The sequence below is a fragment of the Odocoileus virginianus genome, chromosome 33, assembly GCF_023699985.2.
Source record: "Odocoileus virginianus isolate 20LAN1187 ecotype Illinois chromosome 33, Ovbor_1.2, whole genome shotgun sequence".
Lineage (NCBI taxonomy): Eukaryota > Metazoa > Chordata > Mammalia > Artiodactyla > Cervidae > Odocoileus > Odocoileus virginianus.
Window position 1 is genome coordinate 18,006,604 of NC_069706.1, and position 23,275 is coordinate 18,029,878.

Genomic DNA, 23,275 nt, shown 5'->3' on the forward strand with positions numbered 1-23,275 from the left:
TAGATAATATACATGTTTCGATGCTGTTCTCTTGAAACATCCCACCCTCGCCTTCTCCCACAGAGTCCAAAAGTCTGTTCTGTACATCTGTGTCTCTTTTTCTGTTTTGCATATAGGGTTATCATTACCATCTTTCTAAATTCCATATATATGTGTTAGTATACTATAATGGTCTTTATCTTTCTGGATTACTTCACTCTGTATAATGGGCTCCAGTTTCATCCATCTCATTAGAACTGATTCAAATGAATTCTTTTTAATGGCTGGGTAATATTCCATGGTGTATATGTACCACAGCTTCCTTATCCATTCGTCTGCTGATGGGCATCTAGGTTGCTTCCATGTCCTGGCTATTATAAACAGTGCTGCGATGAACATTGGGGTGCACGTGTCTCTTTCAGATCTGGTTTCCTCGGTGTGTTTGCCCAGAAGTGGGATTGCTGGGTCATATGGCAGTTCTATTTCCAGTTTTTTAAGAAATCTCCACACTGTTTTTCATAGTGGCTGTACTAGTTTGCATTCCCACCAACAGTGTAAGAGGGTTCCCTTTTCTCCACACCCTCTCCAGCATTTATTGCTTGTAGATTTTTGGATAGCAGCCATCCTGACTGGCGTGTAATGGTACCTCATTGTGGTTTTGATTTGCATTTCTCTGATAATGAGTGATGTCGAGCATCTTTTCATGTGTTTTTTAGCCATCTGTATGTCTTCTTTGGAGAAATGTCTGTTTAGTTCTTTGGCCCATTTTTTGATTGCATCATTTATTTTTCTGGAGTTGAGCTAGAGGAGTTGCTTGTATATTTTTGAGATTAATCCTTTGTCTGTTGCTTCATTTGCTATTATTTTCTCCCAATCTGAGGGTTGTCTTTTCACCTTGCTTATAGCTTCCTTTGTTGTGTAAAAGCTTTTAAGTTTCATTAGGTCCCATTTGTTTATTTTTGCTTTTGTTTCCAATATTCTTGGATGTGGATCATAGAGGATCCTGCTGTGATTTATGTCGGAGAATGTTTTGCCTATGTTCTCCTCTAGGAGTTTTATAGTTTCTGGTCTTACGTTTAGATTTTTAATCCATTTTGAGTTTATTTTTGTGTATGGTGTTAGAAAGTGTTCTAGTTTCATTCTTTTACAGGTGGTTGACCAGTTTTCCCAGCACCTTGTTAAAGAGGTTGTCTTTTTTCCATTGGATATCCTTGCCTCCTTTGTCAAAGATGAGGTGACCATAGGTTCGTGGATTTATCTCTGGGCTTTCTATTCTGTTCCATTGATCTATATTTCTGTCTTTGTGCCAGTACCATACTGTCTTGATGACTATGGCTTTGTAGTATAGTCTGAAGTCAGGCAGGTTGATTCCTACAGTTCCATTCTTCTTTCTCAAGGTTATTTTGGCTATTCGAGGATTTTTGTATTTCCATACAAATTGTGAAATTATTTGTTCTAGTTCTGTGAAAAATACTGTTGGTAGCTTGATAGGGGTTTCATTGAATCTATAGATTGCTTTGGGTAGTATAGCCATTTTGACAATATTGATTCTTCCAATCCATGAACACAGTATATTTCTCCATCTGTTTGTGTCCTCTTTGATTTCTTTCATCAGTGTTTTATAGTTTTCTATGGATAGGTCTTTTGTTTCTTTAGGTAGATATACTCCTAAGTATTTTATTCTTTTTGTTGCAATGGTGAATGATATTGTTTCCTTCATTTCTCTTTCTGTTTTCTCATTGTTAGTGTATAGGAATGCAAGGGATTTCTGTGTGTTAATTTTATATCCTGCAACTTTACTATATTCATTGATTAGCTCTAGTCATTTTCTGGTAGAGTCTTTAGGGTTTTCTATGTAGAGGATCATGTCATCTGCAAACAGAGACAGTTTCACTTCTTCTTTTCCTATCTGGATTCCTTTTACTTCTTTTTCTGCTCTGATTGCTGTGGCCAACACTTCCAAAACTATGTTGAATAGTAGTGGTGAGAGTGGGCACCCTTGTCTTGTTCCTGATTTCAGGGGAAATGCTTTCAATTTTTCACCATTGACCTCACTACACTTCTTGCAGTGAGGTGTGGCCAGGTGACAACTTCTTGCATATTTAATTCCCAACCTGAGCTCTTCAGTGCTACCCCTGTGGCAGTGACCACAGAAGTCTATGTTGAGATGGTGGCATCAAAAGTTGGTAGAGCCTTTGCCAACTGTGCCTCTGATAGACAATGACAATGAACAGAGACCCTCGCCAATTCACACCAGACATGCATAACAGGATGGGCAAGAAATAGACCTTTGGTGTCCGATATCCTTGAGATTTGGAGATTGTGTGTCATCTCAGCCTAACTAGTCTATCCTGATTTGTATAGTTGAAAAGTGACTATCCTCAGGCCAGCTGGCACGACTGGGGTGGATTGGTTTATGAGCTGCAGGCAGTCCAACACTAAGACCACATCACAGGACACTAATGCACTCATTCTGTGATCTGAAGAAGAGCTCTGGGATGTACTTCTGTGTGGCCTGGAATAATGGGAATATGGCTCACTTATTTGGAAAAGTTCTTTCACCAAACTAAAATCCACTGAACTCATGTTGTGCATGTCACTTGGGGTTTTGTTTAAGGGGACACTATGCTGAAGTAAGGTCTGTGTCACCTTTTACTTTAAACTGAATTTAATCACTCTAAAGCAGAGTTTCTTAATCTTGGCATGATTGACGTGTTGTACACTGGGTAGTTCTGTGTTGCAGGGGGCTGTCCTGTGCTTTGGAGGATGTTTAGCAGCATCCTGGCCTCTACCCAGTAGCACATCTATTTAGTTGTGACAACAAAAAATGTCTCTTCAATTTTTCAAATGTCCATTAGGAGGCAAAATCACCCTTAGCTGAGAACCCATGTGCTAAGATCTTGGTTTTGCCAGCTGTAAAACAGGGTCACTAACATGAAGCTTATAAGATTACTGTGAAAACTGAATGATGTAGACAGCGCACCTGCCATTTGACTGGGGAAAGGATCCAGAGTTGAGGGAGGAACTTGTATGTGACCTTGAAGATGCCCAGGTTTTTCTTTTGAGCTGCACTTTGACTTTTGGCCATAGTAATCCACTCATTTAGACCATCTATATTTTATCTCATCTCTCTAGGATTACATGGTATTTTTCTTGAGGGCAGTGATCAAGTTTTATATATTTACATTCTTCCATATTATGTACTGGTATATATTGGATGGTTAATAAAAGACTGCTGATGAATTGCTTTAGTACAAACCAGCAAGTGTCATTTTCACCTCAGGGTATCTCTGTTGGGAGCACTTGCCTTCCTTTTTTTCACCACCCACTCCCACTCCTTCTTCCAGTTGTAAAAAACTCCTACTTTTCCCTCAAAATCATCTGTAATGCCTTAGGAAGTTATCCCTAATCATCCCCACCCTATATCTGAAATTTAATCATTGTGCTGCCTTTCTACTTTGTAAATGTTTCTCTTATTGAAATTACCACTGTACTGTCACTTATTTTGTTATATTTCTCTCCCTTTGTAGACTGTGCACCACTTAAGGGGAAGGATTGATCGTGATTTTTTTTGTTTTTTTTTGTTTTTTTTTTTTTTACAACATCCAGCATGGTGACCAGCATCAGTAAGAGATCAATGTTTGTTGAAAGCATAAGTGGGTAAACGAATGGAGATGGGAGCAGAGCAGCAGGAAGTTAGAGCATAATTGTGGAGGTTTATGGCTGCCAAAGCCTCCTCCCATAAATACCTGTCAGGTAGGTCAGAGCTTCAAATGGCACCTCCTTGTAATCATTCAGAAACATCTGGATCTGTCGCATACTAATCCTCAGGTCAGATTCGTTGAATTCATAAGGAATATTCCAACCTGCATGAGGCAAAGATGAATTATATGCTTAGAGATGAGAGCTCTTAATTCCCACCCAGAGATTGGACTGGCAAAGTTAAACATCATTATGGATCAAGAGCCTCTTTTCAGTCCCATGAATATTAAGCACCTTGCCAACTATTAGCTTTGACATTTACTGCCAGCGTGGGAGACATTCTGCCTGAAAAAAACATCCATTCTAAAGTCAATTTCCTTATGGATCTCCCCATTTGTTAAGGAAGACGTTACCATCCTGGCATTTGTGGAATGAGGATTATTCACCCTGGCTGGAATACCATGCTAATGCATAGAATGCCAAAAATAACACTAAAGTATAGGTAGCAGTATCTGTGATTGGGCAATACTGAGTTAGCTTTGAGAATTCCCCTCCTTGCACTGTATTTCCAAAGTTTATAATGATAAATGCCCAGTGGGGCTATACAAGTAACATAAATGTATGAAGCAGTTCTGATGTAAGACAGTAGGGTGTGGTGGGACCTGCATTCAATGGAGATGTTTAATTTCCTCCTAAACATTCACATTCAAATTAAACACAACAAAAACTTGGACTTCCCTGGTGGTCTAGTGATTAAGAACCTGCCTGCCAATGCAGGGGACACAGGTCTGATCCCTGGTCCAGGAAGATTCCACATGCAGCAGGGCAGCTAAGCCTGTGTGCCACAACTACTGAGCCCATTCCTTAGAGCTGGTGCTCTGCAGTGAGAGAAGCCACTGCAATGAAGAGTAGCCCTCACTCGCTGGAACTAGAGAAAACCCTCAGGCAGCAAGGAAGAGCCAGTGCAGCCAACAATTATTTATTATTAATAATTAATAAATTAAAAAAAAACCCAAAGACTTGTGTTCTGGCAAACAAAACACAACGGGGCAGTTGACTATAAGCCAAATTGTTGTATGGATTTTTGGAGGTTAGGCATGTATGGAAGAAATTGGTGTGTGAGATGCAAGTGTAGAGGGAGTGTCCACTTTGGCTGTCTCATCCCTGAAACCCAAGTAGAAGAGTCAGGTGGTGTGGTGCTAACTGGGACAGGTAGAAGGAAAGAGAATGTTCTGAGAGAATCACCAAGAAGACAATTTGCCTCTTTTGGTAACCTCCCAAAATTGCTAAGAATACCTTGAGGTGGGTCATTTCAAGAAAAGAATTGGAGGTAGCCCATGGGATTAATGAGAAAAATGATCCATGAGAAATGATATGGGTATCCATCCATTCTCCATAAGAAAAAGAATCCATCCTTAAAACCATGGTGACTTGGGATCTGTATTTAGTTTGATGATCTGCTCCAACAAGAATACTAAATCACTTAAGTTAGGGCATGGATAGGTTACATTAATAAAGAAATGTATGTTTATTCTTTTCAAGGAGAAGCATAGACAGCTTTCCCAGTTGTATTTCTTTCATTGTTATGCATATGTAAAGAGAGCAACCTAAACTGTTATAAATTACCTGGTGAAAATTCCCTGGAAAATGGCCATTGTACCAAAGCTAGGCAAATACACACTAAAGGGAAGGGCTTTCGATCTTCTCATTATCACATAACTTCAGTAATTAGGAGACCTCTGATTCTGGAGCATCACCTCTTTCCCTGACCCTGATCCTAATCTGGTTATAAGGTTGCCAGACTTATTAAAGAAAAATACATGGACACTCAGTGAAATTAATTTCAGATAAACAACAGATCATATTTAGTATAAATATGTCCCAAATAGTACATGGAACATATTTATACCTTATCTTTTTTCTTACACCTTATTTTACTGGCAACCCTGAGTACAAACTTGAATGCATTTCTGCATCTGTCTGTGATCCTTCCCCCAGCAATCCAGGTATGCTGTCATCTCTCACCTAGGGGTCCAAAGTTTCTCCTCTCTTGAACGATGGCATGGAAGAAGCAAAGGCCAAACAATAGCTTTTGCCACATCACTGCTTTGGTACAGCTTTGGAAGAACACGGGGTCTGAGATGGGATCATTGAGGTAAGAGCGCAAAAGATTGGCCCGGAGCCCTTTAGGGGGCTCATTGGTCATTTTAATCCCATTCTGGAGGATGCTGACTGGAAACTTCTCTGATGGATAGCTGGTTAACCAGAGTCTAGAAGAGCAACAGATCCAATTATTTAGAGCAATGTAATACATATATTTAAAAACAGTAACAAAAAAATAACTTTTTTTTTATACTCTGATAGATGTTGAACCCAATGCTAAGAATTTATGTCCCTTCATTTACTTTAATCCTCACAGCCAACCTCTGATTTACCACCCCCTTTACCAGTGAGGAAACAGAGGTATAGCAAGGTCAAGTGGGGTCTTCAAGGACACACCTTGTTTCTTGCTTCGAGATCACTCACAGTCTTGCTGCTGGGGATGTCAGGGGCGGGGTGGGGGTGCGGAGGAGGGGAAGGGAAATGGGAGCTGAGGAGGGGAGAAAAGACAAGCAAACAATGCCAAGAAGTTTTAAAATCAAGACTGCAGGGAGGGAGGGAAGTAATAGGCTGTGGGGATACATGAGGTGGGGAGAGCAAATGTCTGCAAACTACTGCCAGGGAGACAAATCTAGCCTTAACCTATTTTTATAAATAAAGTTTTATTGGAATATGACCACACCCCTTTATTTACAAATTATTTAGGGATGCTTTCATGCTACAACAGCAGAGTTGAATAGTTGCATTTGACAATATGGCTTGTAAAGTCTAAAATATTCACTATCTGGCCCCTTACAGGAAAAGTTTGCTGACTGCTGTCATAGAGGCCAGTGGCATTTGAAATGGGCCTTGAGAATATGGAAGATTTTTTTTCTTAAATAATAAAATTTTATCTATGTCCATAAAAAAATGAGAACATAGGTAAAAGTAGTAAGAAATATATATATATACATATATATATATATACATACATAAAATTTTACCATCTACAGGTTAACATATTGGCATATTGTCTTTCATTTGCTTTTCTTACTCAGGCTCAAGCTACATACGTACTGTGACATCCTGTTTTGTTTCATTTTTGTGGGGTTTTTTTGCTAGACATTAGAAAGGTTTCCAACAGGCAGATTTGGGGGATGAAACATCATTAAAGACACAGGGTGAGCAACCACATGGAGGAGGGAAAGTTGGGGATGTGGTCAGGGCTGGTGGGCAGCCTGCTTTGGTCCAGGCACAGGGCTCAGAGGGGCAGGAAAGGCCATAAACTGGTGGCCTATGACCTGACCTCAGTTTGCAGCTGGCTGATGTTTAACTCTCACCATGCAAACCAATACAATGCTGCAACATATTTTTGAAGTAGTTGCCAACTTTTACAAATCTAGGGCTTTCTTTTAAAGTTCTAGTTTCCCATCTTTCCTTTAAAATAATCAGAAAATCTAGACACAAGAGGCCTTCATGCCTGCTTGGCAACAGTTAGCTGTCATTAGACAGTAGTAGCTCATCTCTACAGAGCATGTGCTCTAGTTTACCACAGTCCCCACCTCTCCCTACTGATATTCAACTGAGGCTGACTGCCCATGATGATAGCTACTGCAGTGTGGAATGTGGAATATTTCTTGTGCCCAATCCTCTTCAGTCATTTATCACTGGCTTGCATAAGTACTTAAGCTTGTGACTTTGGGGTTAAGTTAAAAGTGAAAGTGAAGTCGCTCAGTCGTGTCCGACTCTTTGCGATCCCATGGACTGTAGCCTACTAGGCTTCTCCATTCATGGAATTTTCCAGACAAGAGTACTGGAGTGGGTTGCTGTTTCCTTCTCCAACTTTGGGGTCAAGAAGTCTTAGATGTCAACATGAATAATTTTTCTTCATTGAGTATGTAACTGAAACAACTCAGCATCCCATACTAAATAGAATTCTTGAAATTAATGGATTTCCTCTTAAACTTCTACATTAATTTTGTATAAGCCTTACATGAATACAATCAACTATGGCCTAATCTGGCTTTGTAAATAAACACCAAACACTTTTCTATTTTCAGGCAGACATAACTAAAATAAAAATAACTAGCAAACTTGGTTGCCTGGTACAGGATTTGGCAACCTTTTCCTATGAAGGATCAAACAGTAAGTGGTTTAGACTTTGCATGCCATATGGTCTCTGTCACAACTACTTGAAGCATAGAAGCAGTTGTAGACAATATGTGAGTGAATATGATTATATTTCAATAAAACTTTATAACTCTATTTATAGACACTGAAATTTAATTTTATATAATTTTCACATGTCATGAAGTATTATTCTTCTTTCAGTTTTTTTCAACCATGAAAAAATGTAAAGATATTCTTAGATTGCACGCTGTACAAACATAGGCTGCTGACTAGATTTGGCTATAGTTTGCTCACCCCTGGTCCAGAATAAGAAGATCACTGAAAATCTAAGTTAAAAGACTTCAAAGCCTATCTGGTTCATCTCATCATTCTCTAAATGCAAAAATTTAGGCCTAGTCTTGCTGGACTTTAAAGTTCATAGAGAACAAATGGCTGCTTCCAATATTGATTAAAATTCCATGGATCTCCAGAAACAGAAGATAGAGCAAGTAGCTAGACTACAGGTGGGATTTTTTTTTTTTTTTTGGACCAATAAGTTTTAAAACTAAGCTGGTATTAAATCTATCTTTTCAGACACATATCATATCACCTCCCTACAACAGTTTCTCACAGCATATACCCCAGAATCACAAGATAATGTCTTGGTGTTTCCTTTGCTTTTATAAATGTTGTCCCTTTTGTCTGGAATGGCCTTCCTGGAAAATTCCTATTTATCTTCCAACACTCAAGGCCTTCCTCAACTTTTCCTTCCTTTTCCATTCTTGTTTAAACAAATATAGCAGGTACTGTATGGTATCAACATTATTCATATATGGTCTGCTTTCTACTAGACTGAGAGCTTCTTAAGGGTTGAACTGTATCTTGTTTGGATTCCCAGTCATTACAGTGACATCTGGAGCTCAAGACTGGGTCCCAGAGACACACTGGTGGGACAACATCTCACCTAAATCCCATGTTGGTGCTCTCAGGAACAATCACCTCCTCACAGATCTTCTCCAGAGCAGGCATCCAGCTTGTGGCCAGATGACAGTTCTGTAAGACCACCCAGGTCCCATCTTTGATGGCACTGTTGATCATTTTGGCAGCAATAGGGCCTTGGCCTTGGCCAAGGGAGATGGTCTGTGTTTTGGTACCTCCCATGCCAAGATCATCAGCAAATTTCAGCAGGCCTGAGATCAGGAAGAAAAAGGACTTTTGAAAGAGAACAGGCTACTTAAGACCATATTAACAATAACAACACAGAAGAGGGGGTTTACATTTCATTTTTAGTGGAGTATAGTTGATTTACAATGCTGTGTTAGCTTCAAGTGTACCACAAAGTGAATCAATTATACAAATACATGTATCCACTCTTTTTTAGATTCTTTTCCCATATAGGTCATTACAGAATATTAAAAAGAATTCCTTGTGGTATACAGTAGGTCCTTGTTAGTTATATATTTTATATCTAGTAATGTGTATGTATCAATCCCAATCTCCCAGTTTACCCCTACCCTCCTTGCCCGCTGGTGACTATATTTGTTTTCTACATCTATGACTCTATTTCTGCTTTGTAAGTAAGTTAATTTAGGAACTGGGCTTTTACAAACTTACTAGGAAAACTGGTATTTGGACAGTGAAATTTCGAGTAGGTCTCTTTCACATCTCTCTTCCTCAGAGGGAGCCAGTGTTATATTTTTTGTGTGTGAGTTTTTCTTCTTTGATGATTTTTAGGTGAGTTTCTTTTATGGTCTGTCCCAGAGACAATATTAATCTGCTAGGATTGCCATAACAAGTAACTAAAGATTGGATGACTTAAACAACAGAAATTAATTTTCTTTCTGTTCTGGAGGCTAGAAATCAAAAATCAAAGTGCTGGCAGCCTTGGTTTCCTCTGAGGCTTCTTTTCCTGGCTTGTTTGTGGCCATGTCTCCTCACATCATCTTCTCGTTGTGTCCTTGCATGGACTTCTCCCTGTCAGTGTATCTGTGTTCTAATCTTCCAGTTATATTGGATTAGGACCTACCCTAATGACCTCACAATTAACTAGTTAAAGACCTTATCTCCAAATACAGTCACATTCTGAGGTATTAGGAATTATGTCTTTAACATACAGACTTGGGAGGGACAAATTCAGTCCATAATATCCCCATAATCCTGAGGGGGTATTAATTCTCTTAATTGTTTAATGTGCTGATTATCCCTTATAGTGATGTGTTTCCTCATGTAGATTATTTTTTTTTTTTATTGTCAGTTCACAATCAGCAAGTTTGTGTTATTCTGTGGGAGTCTGACATACCGTGGGTTTAAGGGGTGCCCTCACATAACAATTTTGCATATACAAACACTAGTGTCCCCAGGGTTTCCCCATTCTGGATCCGTTTTACAGGAAATTTCTCAGCCTGAGAATCCCATACCACAGGGTACTATAACTCTAAACCCTCAGCTGCAAGTAGCCTAGGCTTGGTATTTTAATTTCTCACCAAAGAATTGTAGCTTTTTTGTTTTTACCCAGGCTCTAGGCCAGTGACAAGCTTCTGCATTGCTTTCTGAGTCAGTAGCCTAAATTTCAGACTTCTATGGGAAAAAAATACGTGAATTTGGAACAAAAAAAAAAAAACCTAGAAATGGAAAGCATTGTTACTGAAGATAAAAATTCAACATGGAAGTGTTAGTCTCTCCCATCATGTCTGATTCTTTGTGACCCTATGGATTATAGCCCATCAGGCTCCTCTGTCCATGGGATTCTCCAGGCAAGAATACTAGAGAGGGTAGCCATTCCCTTCTCCTGGGGATCTTCCTGACCCAGGGATCAAACCTGGGTCTTCTGCGTTGCAGGTGTATTCTTTACCATCTGAGCCACCAGGGAAACCTAAAGATTACATGAAGTCCTTCGAGCCATGGGTTCTAGCCTTGGTCTGGGAAGACTGTCACAGAGCAACACTCAGCCTGTGTGTCACAACTACTGAGCCTCATGCACTGCAACTACTGAAGCCCATGTGCGAGAGACTGTGCCCCGCAACAACAGAAGCCTCCTCAATGCACTGCAATGAAGAGTAGCCCCCGCTTGCTACAACTAGAGAAAGTCCATGTGCAGCAATGAAGACCCATTGCAACCAAAAAGAAATACATTTTAAAAATTAGCATTAAAAAAAAAGCAGGTCGGATGTAGCCAAAAAGAGAATGAGTGGAAAGTAAGGTCTGCAATCAATGATGTACTCAGTAGTGACAGGAAGCCTAGGTTTCCAAATACCATGACCCAATAAAGGAATTGGAGTTCCTTGGAGAAACGTTTGTTCAAGATAAGCCTGAAAGATATATGGTAGTTCTACACAGCAAGAAAGTTATCAAAACCACTGGGGTTATGTGAAAAGCATATAGCCATGGAGGTACTTCTATCCTAATAGGCCAAAGGATGAATAATCTGAACATCACAAAGAAGGATGACAGGAGTGGAGTAATCCACTATGTTAAAACCCAAACACTAATAAATGTACCAGAAAACCACCTTCTTATTGCTTTCATTACTCTGCAAGCTGGTAAATAGAGTATGAGCCAAGAACCTTTGCTGCCTGAGTAAACCAAAGAGTTGATAAAGAAAAATTCTCCTTTATGGAAGAATTCCAGTTAAATTTATGATGGAGGAATGATAGAATTAAATTCTCATCATTTTGCAGTCCCTAATGAAATAATGCATCTGGGTAATGATTTTCTAAGGCCAATAAAACCATTAGGTCATTGGTTCCCAACATTGGCTGCATGTTGAAATTACCTGAAAAGCTTTATAAAACACAATGCCTGGGTCTAACCTACAAAGATTTTAATTTAATTGGTAGAAGGCAAGGCCTGCACATGAAGATTTTCCTTCTTTTTTTTTTTGGTTTTTAATTAAGAGTTCTCTTTATTTCATTCTCATTCTTGAAAGATGAGATTTTATGTTTGTGTATTTTCCTTTAGCACCATGATGGCATTATTCCACAAACTGCATTGTTGCTATTGAAACACTGGTTGCTAGTCTAACTGCTGTTCTTTATAGGTTATCTTGTTTTTCTCACTGGCTGCTTTTAATATATTTTTATCAAAGTATATAGTTGATTTACAGTGTCGTGTTAGTTTCTGCTGTACAGCAAACTGATTCAGTTATATATACATTCTTTTTTATATTCTTTTCCATTATGGTTTATCCTCAGATACTGAGTATATTTCTCTGTGCTATACAGTAGGACCTTATTATTTATCCATTCTATATATAATAATTTCATCTACTAACCCCAAACTTCCAAGCCTTCCCTCTCCAACCCCTCCTTGGCAATCACGTCTTTTCTCTATGTCTGTGAGTCTGGTTTTGTTTCATAGATAGGTTCATTTGTGCCATATTTTAGATTCTACATATAAGTGATACCATACAGTATTTGTTTTTCATGGAGATTTTCTTAAAGTTCTTTAGGTGATTTCAATGTGCAGCCAGGAGTGAGAGCCACATTAGGTGGAAAGGCTGATGGGAAATTTTATAAAGGAGGCAGTAGAGAGGTATTGACGTGAATCACGCTGACAACTCCTGAACCCAGTGATCAATCTTAATGATAAAGGATAACCAGACGCAGCATCTGTGGATGCCTGGGACATCATCCAAGCTGAATCTGATGAAGCCTCTAGTGTGGAGGGACAGGAATAAGCTATATACACCATTAGATTCTACAGGCCTGTTCTCTCCCAACACATCATCACTTTACAGAGCATATTCTACTCTTTCCTCCATTTCTTTTCTCTACTTTTCCTAGTTTCCTCTCATTTTTCCTATATAAGCCTACCACAGAAACAACACAGGGGAAGAAGCAAGACGCTAGTAAGGGGTCATGAGTTGAGCTTTGACAATAACAATAATTTAAGTGTTGGAACCTGGAAAAGTACCAGTTCATTTCAGCTCCTTCTTCTGATTTTCTTTGAAGAGCAGGCTTTCTAACAAGGCCAGAATACACGTCAAATTTCTCAGTTTTCACAGGAGAACTGCCAATCTTGTCACTTACATTTCTGGTATTCTTTTTTCATTCAACAACAGAGAAAACTAAAGCTTTAAGATCCCCTAACAGAATAGAAAACTAATCTATTTCTATCAATAACTCATATCCCTTTACATGCACACACACCTTCTGGAAAATTATGCAAACTACTAGCAGCAGTTGTTTCTGAGAGAGTTAGGAGGAAGATGTACCTTTCAGTCTTCTAAACCCCAGTACTATTTACATTATGGTCTGGATAATCCTTTGTCATGGGGGCTGTCCTGGGCATTGTAGGCTACTTAGCAGCATCCTTTATTTCTACCTACTAGATGCCAGTAGTACCCCCTCTTTGTGAGAGCAAAAATGTCCTCCCACTTTGCCAAATGTCTGTTGAGGTAACAAAATGGTCCTAATGGAACCATAATCCTATGCTTTTTGCATTTTCTTTTCTTTTCTTTTTTTTTTTTTACTACATGAGGCATTAATTACTCAAAAAATTTAAAGATTCAAAAAAGAGAGAAAAGCATAGCTGAGAGAAACAATGGTCTGAGAAAATGGTCTAAGACAAAGGTGATAAACTAGCAGTCACCAGGCTAAATCTAGGCCCTCTTAAAGTTTTTAAGAAAAAAATTGAATGAGCTATCAAGATTTAAAAATGGGTAATTTCTGGACTTCCCTGGTGGTCCAGTGGTTAAGAGTCTGCCTTGCAATGCAGGGGACACAAGTTCAATGCCTGGTCAGGGAACAGAGATCCCACATGCCACTGAGTAACTAAGCCAGTACACAATAATGAAAGATCCCACAAGATGCAAGGAAGATGCCATATGCTGCAACTAAGACCTGATGAAGCCAAATAAATAAATATTTTTTTAAAATGGGTGATTTCTACCTTTCTTCTTTTGAAGAAGCAGATAATCTGGTCATCCTAAAATCACATTATCAAATGGTACAATACAAAAGAGCTGCCCTCTAGGCCAGAAAAGAAGTCTTATGTTGTTCCAGCCCTGCCTTAGTCTGTTAACCGGATTGCCCTTCAAAGCCATTTGAGTTTGAGATTCCTGCTCAATAGGGACAAGCTATTGTTATCCATCTATTAATATTCCTCACACAACATTCTACACTTACCTGCCATTGGGTCTGCACCTGGAGACAACACGAATATCAATGGTGCACAGCAACTGGAATCATTGTAGGACCCCTGGAGATCAAATGTAGGGGCTTCAATGTATACATTTCCCATGTGTTCAGCAATGAACTCCCGAATGGCTGGAATCATTTTGTCAGGCCGCAAACATCGGAGGATCACCATCCTCTCCAAACCTTCAAGAAACTTCCAAGGTCCAGGGAATGTTTCCTCGTGGGGCCAGGCTGAGTCATAGATGAACTTCCATTCATTACCATTTTGTTCCAAATGTTCCATAAGGCCTTTCAGGTTTGGCAATGCAGATGCACGGACCACTTCTGCCCATGCCTTCTCAGACAGCCACTCAGAAACTGGGTTGGGGAAAGGGTTGTCCAGGGCAATGCCTCCAGTTAGAAGAAAGTACCAAATTTCCTCATTAATTTGCTTTTTCTCTTTCATGATTCCTATTGTCAAGAGGAGGGAGAAAAGCAGCTTGTCCTTCTCAAACAGAGAGCGGCAGACGTTGTTGTAGATACTGAGGGTGAAATGATCAATGATGTACTCAATTCGTAGCTCTAGTTCCTCACTCTTCTTGCTATGGGCCAGAGACTGCATGTAGAGGTTTATGAACCATGTCAGCGAGTACTGGTACATGGGTTCAATGTGGGCCAGGTCAGAGATACAAAAGAAGATGGTGGCAGAATGAACAGCCACTGGCTTGTAGCCCATACGGGTCTCATCGATCTGTGTTTCTGTCACTGAAGCAATTTCCTGTTTCTCAGAGATTTCTTCAGACAGCACTTTGGAAGAAGACAAAATTTTGATGGCAGTCTCATCCTCAAGTATGTTGCCCTCAGAAAGGGAAAGGACCTCCAATATCTTATCTTCAATTTCCTTTAAGTGTTTCTTGTTCTTGGCACTTTCCATAATCAACTTGTTCTTTTTCTCTTCAAGTTCTGGCTTCTCCTTGGCAGCCACGATGCCAAGGAGTTGATCTTGGAGGCCCAAGGGAGTGATCATAAAGTTGAGGAGACAGACTTTCACGGCCACCTCAGGGAGGTAATGTGGGTTCCTCAAACGGGTTGTGATATATAACTTAAAATCTCTGGAGTATTCGATGATGTTTTCACCAAGCCTCATGTACTCAACCCCTTGCTGTTTGAATGTGGACTTGAGCAAGATGGGTTCAATAAAGGCATCCAACTCTTCCCCAACATTTTCTAGTAAGACTGGGGCACCAAACTGCAGAGCGTGCTCCAGCGTCCTCACATAGTTGGTATCCGAGAACTTGATGACTGACAGCTTGTTTGCTTTCTCCATATTCTTGATCCACTTATTGGCCTGCCCCTGAGGGTCAATCATTAAAGCCCAGCGTCTGGAATTGGATACAATGATGCCATTGTCAATGGAGAAGGAGTCAATGGGAAGCCCAGCAATCTGCCAGGCACGAATTTTTACAGGATCTCCTAATGTGTTGCTAAGACTGAAGTCAGTGGAGCTAGGGATGACCTTGTCCTCACACTGGGCCAGCCACTGCTTCTGGCACTCAGCCCGATAATCCACAGTAAAGGCCCCTAGGTAAGCCACAGTCCCAGAGGAGAGCAACACATCCCCCGTCAGATTAGTGTAACGGATACCCAGCTGCCGAGCGGCTTCTGTCCATCTGTCTTTCTCTCCTCCAAGACCACTAATCAGTTTTTCTGCCCTGATCAGCTTTTGGGAACAGATTTCAATGTTTCCCTCCAATGTCTTTTTCTTGGTATTCATCTCTTCAAAGTCATCGTTCAGGGCCTGGAGGCGGTCTTCCACTAGCTTCAGCTCTGCTCGCTTCAGGTTCAGTTTCTGCATCTGCGTGTCCAGCTTCCCCTCAGCTTCCTTCAGCCGCTCCCGTTTGGGGGCCACCACTTTGGCCACACGATCATACACCTCCATGGCCCTCACCCACTTGCACAGACCCTCACATGCAGATGATACATTTTTAATTACAGCAGGCTGGAAATCTGGGTGATCGATAAACCTTTCCCGGATCCGCTTCATGATCACTGGGGGAATGTTGTCTTTGTCATATGTCTTGAGACTTTCCAAGAATTTCAGATCTCCGAGAATCTTTCTTGATACCCCCCAGTAATCTTCTATCATTTTACCTGTTTGAGGAAAGAAGTAGAGATAAAGCTATTTAAAAAAAATTTTTTTGGAGGATAATTACTTTACAGTGTTGTGTTGGCTACTGCCATAAAACAACATGAATCAATCAGAAGTGCACACATATCCCCTCCTTCTTGAGCCTCCCTCCAAGCGCCCCCATCGTACCCCTATGAGCTGTCACAGAGCCCTGGGATGAGCTCCTTGTGTTATGTAGCAACTTTCTATTAGCCAAGACATAAGACTACTATTAAGACATATTGGCAGCCCTGCAGCCGCTACTCATATTTAGCAAAAAAAACAAAACAAACAAACAAAAACCACCAACAAAAAACCCAAGATCTTACAGAGGAATTTTGTGGCAGAGAATATACATGTCATTACATATTTATTCAAGCTCATAGAATGTATAACACCAAGAGTGAACCCTAATGTAATCTATGGACTTTGGATGATAAGATGTGTCCATGTAGGTTCATCAACTATAACAAATATACCACTCTGGTGGGAGATATTAATAAGGGAGGCTATGCATGTGTCTGTGACAAAGGTCTGTATAGTCAAAGTTATGGTGTTTACAGTTGCCATGTATGGATGTGAGAGCTGGACCATAAAGAAGGCTAAGTGCCAAAGAATTGATGCTTTCAAACCATGGTGTTGAAGAAGACTCTTGACAGTCCTTTGGATGGCAAGGAGCTTAAACTAGTCAATCCTAAAGGAAATCAACCCTGAATATGAAAGACTGATGCTGAAGTTGAAGCTCCAATACTTTGGTCACCTGATGTGAAGAGCCTACTCATTGGAACAGACCCCAATGCTAGGAAAGATTGAAGGGAGGAGGAGAAGGGGATGACAGAGGACAAGATGGTTGGATGGCATTACTGGCTCAATGGAGCTGAGTTTGAGCAAGTTCTGGGAGATGGTGATGGACAGGGAAGCCTGGTAAGTGAAGTCCATGGGGTCTTAAAGAGTTGGACATGGTTGAGTGACTGAACAACACGCATGTGTGGGAGCAGGGGGTATATGAGAAATTTCTGTATCTTCAACTCAATTTTTCCGTGAACTTAAAACCACTCTGAAAAAAAAAATGATCTCAAATCCCAAACTGCTTGCCATCTTTGCCTCATCTTTGGCTTGCTCCATGGTCTTTAATTACAAGAAGCTTCCTTCAAACTCCTGATGATCCCAAGTGCTTCCCTAACATAAGCTCTTCACCCAGGTTGTAAATGGCATCTAGCTGGCTACTGAACAAACTTCAGGCTTACTTTAAAAGACACCTCTCTATGGAATGGGTGAATTTAACTCAGATGACGATTATATCTACTACTGTGGGCAAGAATCCCTTAGAAGAAATGTTGTAGCCATCATAGTCAACAAAAGAGTCTGAAATGCAGTACTTGGATGAAATCTCAAAAACGACAGAATGATCTCTGTTCATTTCCAAGGCGAACCATTCAATATAACGGTAATCCAAGTCTATGCCCCGACCAGTAACACTGAAGAAACTGAAGTTGAACGGTTCCATGAAGACCTACAAGAACTTTTAGAACTAACACCCAAAAAAGATGTCCTTTTCATTATAAGGGACTGGAATGCAAAAGTAGGAGGTCAAGAAACACCTGGAGTAATAGGCAAATTTGGCCTTGGAGTACAGAATGAAGCAGGGCAAAGGCTAATAGAATTTGCCAAGAGAATGCACTGGTCATAGCAAACACCCTCTTCCAACAACACAAGAGACGACTCTACACATGGAAAACACCAGATGGTCAACACCAAAATCAGATTGATTATATTCTTTGTAGCCAAAGATGGAGAAGCTGTATACAGTCAGCAAAAACAAGACTGGGAACTGACTGTGGCTCAGATCATGAACTCCTTATTGCCAAATTCAGACTGAAATTGAAGAAAGTGGGGAAAACCACTAGACCATTCAGGTATGACATAAATCAAATCCTTTATGATTATACAGTGGAAGTGAGAAATAGATTTAAGGGACTAGATCTGATAGAGTACCTGATGAACTATGGACGGAGGTTTATGACGTTGTACAGGAGACAGGGATCAAGACCATCCCCAAGAAAAAGAAATGAAAAAAGCAAAATGGCTGTCTGAGGAGGCCTTACAAATAAAAGAAGAGAAGTGAAAAGCAAAGGAGAATAGGAAAGATATACCCATTTGAAGCAGATCCAAAGAATAGCAAGGAGAGATAAGAAAGCCTTCCTCAGTGGTCAGTGCAAAGAAATAGAGGAAAGCAATAGAATGGGAAAGACTAGAGATCTCTTCAAGAAAACTAGAGATACCAAGGGAACATTTCATGCAAAGATGGGCTCAATAAAGGACAGAAATGGTATGGACCTAACAAAAGCAGAAGATATTAAGAAGAGGTGGCAACAATACACAGAAGAACTGTACAAAAAAGGTCTTCATGCCCCAGATAATCACAATGATGTGATCACTCACCTAGAGCCAGACATCCTGGAATGTGATGTCAAGTGGGCCTTAGGAAGCATCACTACAAACAAAGCTAGTGGAGGTGATGGAATTCCAGTTGAGCTATTTCAAATCCTAAAAGATGATGCTGTGAAAGTGTTGCACTCAATATGTCAGCAAATTTGGAAAACTCAGCAATGGCCACAGGACTGGAAAAGGTAAGTTTTCATTCCAATCCCAAAGAAAGGCAATGCCAAAGAATGCTCAAACTACCACACAATTGCACTCATCTCACACACTAGTAAAGTAATGCTCAAAATTCTCCAAGCCAGGCTTCAGCAATATGTGAACTGTGAACTTCCAGATGTTCAAGCTGGATTTAGAAAAGGCAGAGGAACCAGAGATGAAGTTGCCCACATCTGCTGGATCATTGAAAAAGCAAGAGAGTTCCAGAAAAACATCTATTTCTCTTTGTTAACTATGCCAACGCCTTGGACTGTGTGGATCACAATAAACTGTGGAAAATTCTGAAAGAGATGGGAATACCAGACCATCTGACCTGCCTCTTGAGAAACCTGTATGCAGGTCAGGAAGCAAGTTAGAACTGGACATGAAACAACAGACTGGTTCCAAACAGGAAAAGGAGTACGTCAAGGCTGTATATTGTCACCCTGCTTATTTAACTTATATGCAGAATACATCATGAGAAATGCTGGGCTGGATGAAGCAATAGCTGGAATCAAGATTTCTGGGAGAAATATCAATAACCTCAGATATGCAGATGACACCACCCTCAGGACAGAAAGCAAAGAAGAACTGAAGAGCCTCTTGATGAAAGTGAAAGAGGAGAGTGAAAAAGTTGGCTTAAAGCTCAACATTCAGAAAACTAAGATCATGGCATCCATGACTCATTTGAAAAGACTGTGATGCTGGGAAAGATTGAGGGCAGGAAGAGAAGTGGTTGAGAGAGGATGAGATGGTTGGGTGGCATCACTGACTCAATGGACATGAGTTTGGGTAAATTCTGGGAGTTGGTGATGGACGGGGAGGCCTGGTATGCTGTGGTTCATGGGGTCACAAAGAGTTGGACACGACTGAGTGACTGAACTGAACTGAACTCTGGAGGATTTTCTTTCATCTCAGAGGCTAGAATATCCATAAGTGCTTTATATATTGCCAGAAATGGCAATTTGTGATTTTTTTTTTTTTTTTGGTTCAGTTTTAGCTGTATGCTTCTCCCTCAAAGCTGTAACCTTCTGGGGGAGGGCACAAGATTGCAGAGTAGTATGATACTGAGCTTACTTCCCCCCATGAACATATGAAAAATACATCTACATGTGGAGCAAATTTCTTTGAAAACCAACTGGAGACTGGCAGGAAGACTCTTTGACAGTCAAGGCTGTAAACAAAGATCCACATGGAGTTGTATAGGAAGGGAGGAGAAGCAATCAGGTTGGGACATGTGCCCCTAGGAGGTGATACAGAGGTATCATAATTGTAATGGCAAAAACTTAAAGATAGAGAGAATTCTAAAAGCATCAAAAGAAAGACAGAGTCACATACAAGGGAACTCCCATAAGGGTATCAGGTGATTTTTCTGCTGAAATTTTGCAAGCCAGAAGGCAGTGAAATTACATATTTAAAGTCCTGAAAGGGAAAACCCTACAACCTAGGATATTCCTGTAGCAATACTATCATTCATAATTGAAGGAGAGATAAAAACTTCTCAGACAAGCAAAACCTAAGATTTCATCAATACTAGCCAAATCTAAAAGAAGTGTTAAAGAGTCTTCTCTAAGTGGAAAGAAAAGGCTATAACAAGAAGTAAGAATTTATAAGAAAGGGAAAATCCCACTAGTAAAGGCAGGAGAAGAGGACAACAGAGGATGAGATGCCTGGATGGCATCACTGACTCGATGGGCATGAGTTTGAGTAAACTCCGGGAGTTGGTGATGGACAGGGAGGCCTGGTGTGCTGCGATTTATGGGATCACAAAGAGTCAGACATGACTGAGTGACTGAACTGAACTGAACTGAAAGGCAAATATATAGTAAAGGCTGTGGATCAATCACTTAAATAAGCTAGTATGAGGATTAAAAGACAAAAATTGTTTAATCAACTATAGCTACCATAAACAGTTAAGGGATAAACATGAAGATGTACAATATGACATCAAAAGTACATAATATAAATATTTTAGAATGTGTTTGAATTTACATGACTATCAGATTTAAACAAGTAGATACACTTTATAGGTCAACACATACTACCCCCACGGTAACCACAAATCAAAAATCTATGATAGATATAACAATAAATAGAAAGGAACAGGGTATAAGGATAAAAGAAAATGATCAAACCATAAGGGAAGAGGCTAAAAGAAGAAAATAACTGAGAAAAACTACAAGCACAACCAGAAAAGAAGTAACAAAATGTCAATAAGTTTATACTTATCAATAATTATTTTAAATGTCAATGGACTAAATTCTCCAATAAAAAGACATAGAATGACTGATTGGATAAAAAAAAAAAAAAAAACAATCCCAAGACTGCTCCTAATAAGAGATTCTTCATAGAGCTAAAGACACACAGACTGACAATGAGAGGATGATAAAGGTATTTCACAATATGAAAATGAAAAGAAAGTGGGGGTAGCAACACTCATATCAGATAAAACAGACTTTAAAACTAAGTCTATAGCAAAAGAAAAACAAGACCATTGTATAATGATAAAGGGATCCATACAAGAAGAAAATATAACATCTGTTAACATATATGCACCTAATATAGGAGCATACAAATATATAAAGCAAATATTAACAGACATAGGGGAGAAATTGACATTAATACACTAATAGGAGGGGACTTTAGTAACACTTTACTTACATAATTAGATCATCCAGAGAGAAAATCAATAAAGAAACAGAGGTCTTAAATGACACATTAGATCAACTGGACTTAACAATATCTAGAAGAAATTCCAACCCAAACCAGAAGAATACACATTCCTTTCAAGTGCTCATGGAATGTTCTCCAGGATAGATCACACGCTAGGCAACAAAACAAATCTTGACAAATTTAAGAAGCTAGAAATTATATCAAACTTTTTTTTTTCCTGATCACAACAATATGAAACTAGAAAAATGGTTAGAGGAGAAAAATGGTAAAAGCACAAAAACATACTACTAAAAGTGGATCAGTGAAGAAATCAAATAAGAAATCAGAAAATACTTTGAGACAAGTGAAAAGAAAAATGCAACTTTCCAAAATCTATGGGACAAAACAAAAGCAGCTCCAAGAGGGAAGTTTATAGTGATATAGGCATACCTCAAGAAACAAGAAAAACCTGCCAACTAAAGGAATTAGAAAAAGAACAAAGCCCAAAGTTAGCAGAGGGAAGGAAACAATAAAGATCAAAGAAAGAGAAATAAAATAAAGATAAAAATAGAAAAGATCAATGAAACAAAGTCCTAGCCACAGCAATCAGGCAAGGAAAAGAAACAAAAGGCATCCAAATTAGCAGGGGAAAAGGAAAACTGTCACTATTTCCAGATGACACATATTATATATAGAAAATCCTAAAGTCTCCATGAAAAATAATTGGAACTGAAAAATAAATTCAGTAATGTTGCAGGATACGAGATTAATATACAGAAATCTGTTGTTTTTCTATACATTAATAGTGAAAGAGAAAGCAAGAAATCAGTCTCCTTAAAATCTTCAAAAAGAATAAAATACCTAGGAATAAACTTAACCGAGGAGGTGAAAGACCTATACCATGAAAACTATAAAACATTGTGTACTCCGCTGTTGAAAATAATTCATTTGAATCAGTTCTAATGAGATGGATGAAACTGGAGCCCATTATACAGAGTGAAGTAAGCCAGAAAGATAAAGACCATTACAGTATACTAACACATATATATAGAATTTAGAAAGATGGTAACAATAACTGTATATGCAAAACAGAAAAAGAGACACAGATGTACAGAATAGACTTTTGGACTCTGTGGGAGAAGGCGAGGGTGGGATGTTTCAAGAGAACAGCATCGAAACATGTCTATTATCTAGGGTGAAACAGATCATCAGCCCAGGGTGGATGCATGAGACAAGTGCTCGGGCCTGGTGCACTGGGAAGACCCAGAGGGATCAGGTGGAGAGGGAGGTGGGAGGGGGAATCGGGATGGGGAACACATGTAAATCCATGGCTGATTCATGTCAATGTATGACAAAAACCACTACAATATTGTAAAGTAATTAGCCTCCAACTAATAAAAATAAATGGGAAAAAAAAAACACTGTGGAAGGAAATTGAAGATGGTACATATAAATGGAAAGATATCCCATGCTCATGAATTGAAAGAATATTAAAATGTCCACATACCCAAAGCAATCTAATGTAAAAATCTTTCAAAATATTAAAAACAGAACTAGAAAAAATAACCTTAAAATGTACCTAGAACAACAAAAGACCCTGAATAGCCAAAACAATATTGAGAAAAACAAAAACAAAGCTGAAGTTATCTCAGTCCCTGACTTCAGACAATATTACAAAGCTACAGTAATCAAAGCAGTATAGGACTGATACAGCAAAACAGATGCAAAGATCAGTGGACCAAAATAGACAGCCCAGAAATAAACATACTTACTTATGGTCAATGGTCAATTAATCCATGATATAGGAAATAAAAAGGGCTTCCCTGGTGACTCA

At 39.4% G+C, this 23,275-nt stretch overlaps 1 protein-coding gene across 6 annotated transcripts in view; it reads right to left on the bottom strand.

Moving 5' to 3' along the window:
• Positions 1–23,275, bottom strand: part of DNAH3 (dynein axonemal heavy chain 3) — a 236,481-nt gene that overhangs the window by 15,623 nt on the left and 197,583 nt on the right. For 5 of the 6 annotated variants that reach the window (XM_070460978.1, XM_070460977.1, XM_070460979.1 and 2 more), the window contains 4 exons: positions 13,995–16,136; positions 8,834–9,059; positions 5,707–5,951; positions 3,729–3,845 (listed from right to left, as the gene is read on the bottom strand). In XM_070460978.1, coding sequence (XP_070317079.1) covers positions 3,729–3,845; positions 5,707–5,951; positions 8,834–9,059; positions 13,995–16,136 — 2,730 coding nt within the window. Of the gene's footprint in view, positions 1–3,728; positions 3,846–5,706; positions 5,952–8,833; positions 9,060–13,994; positions 16,137–23,275 lie in introns of those variants that run through there. The other variant, XM_070460981.1, reaches the window with a different exon arrangement.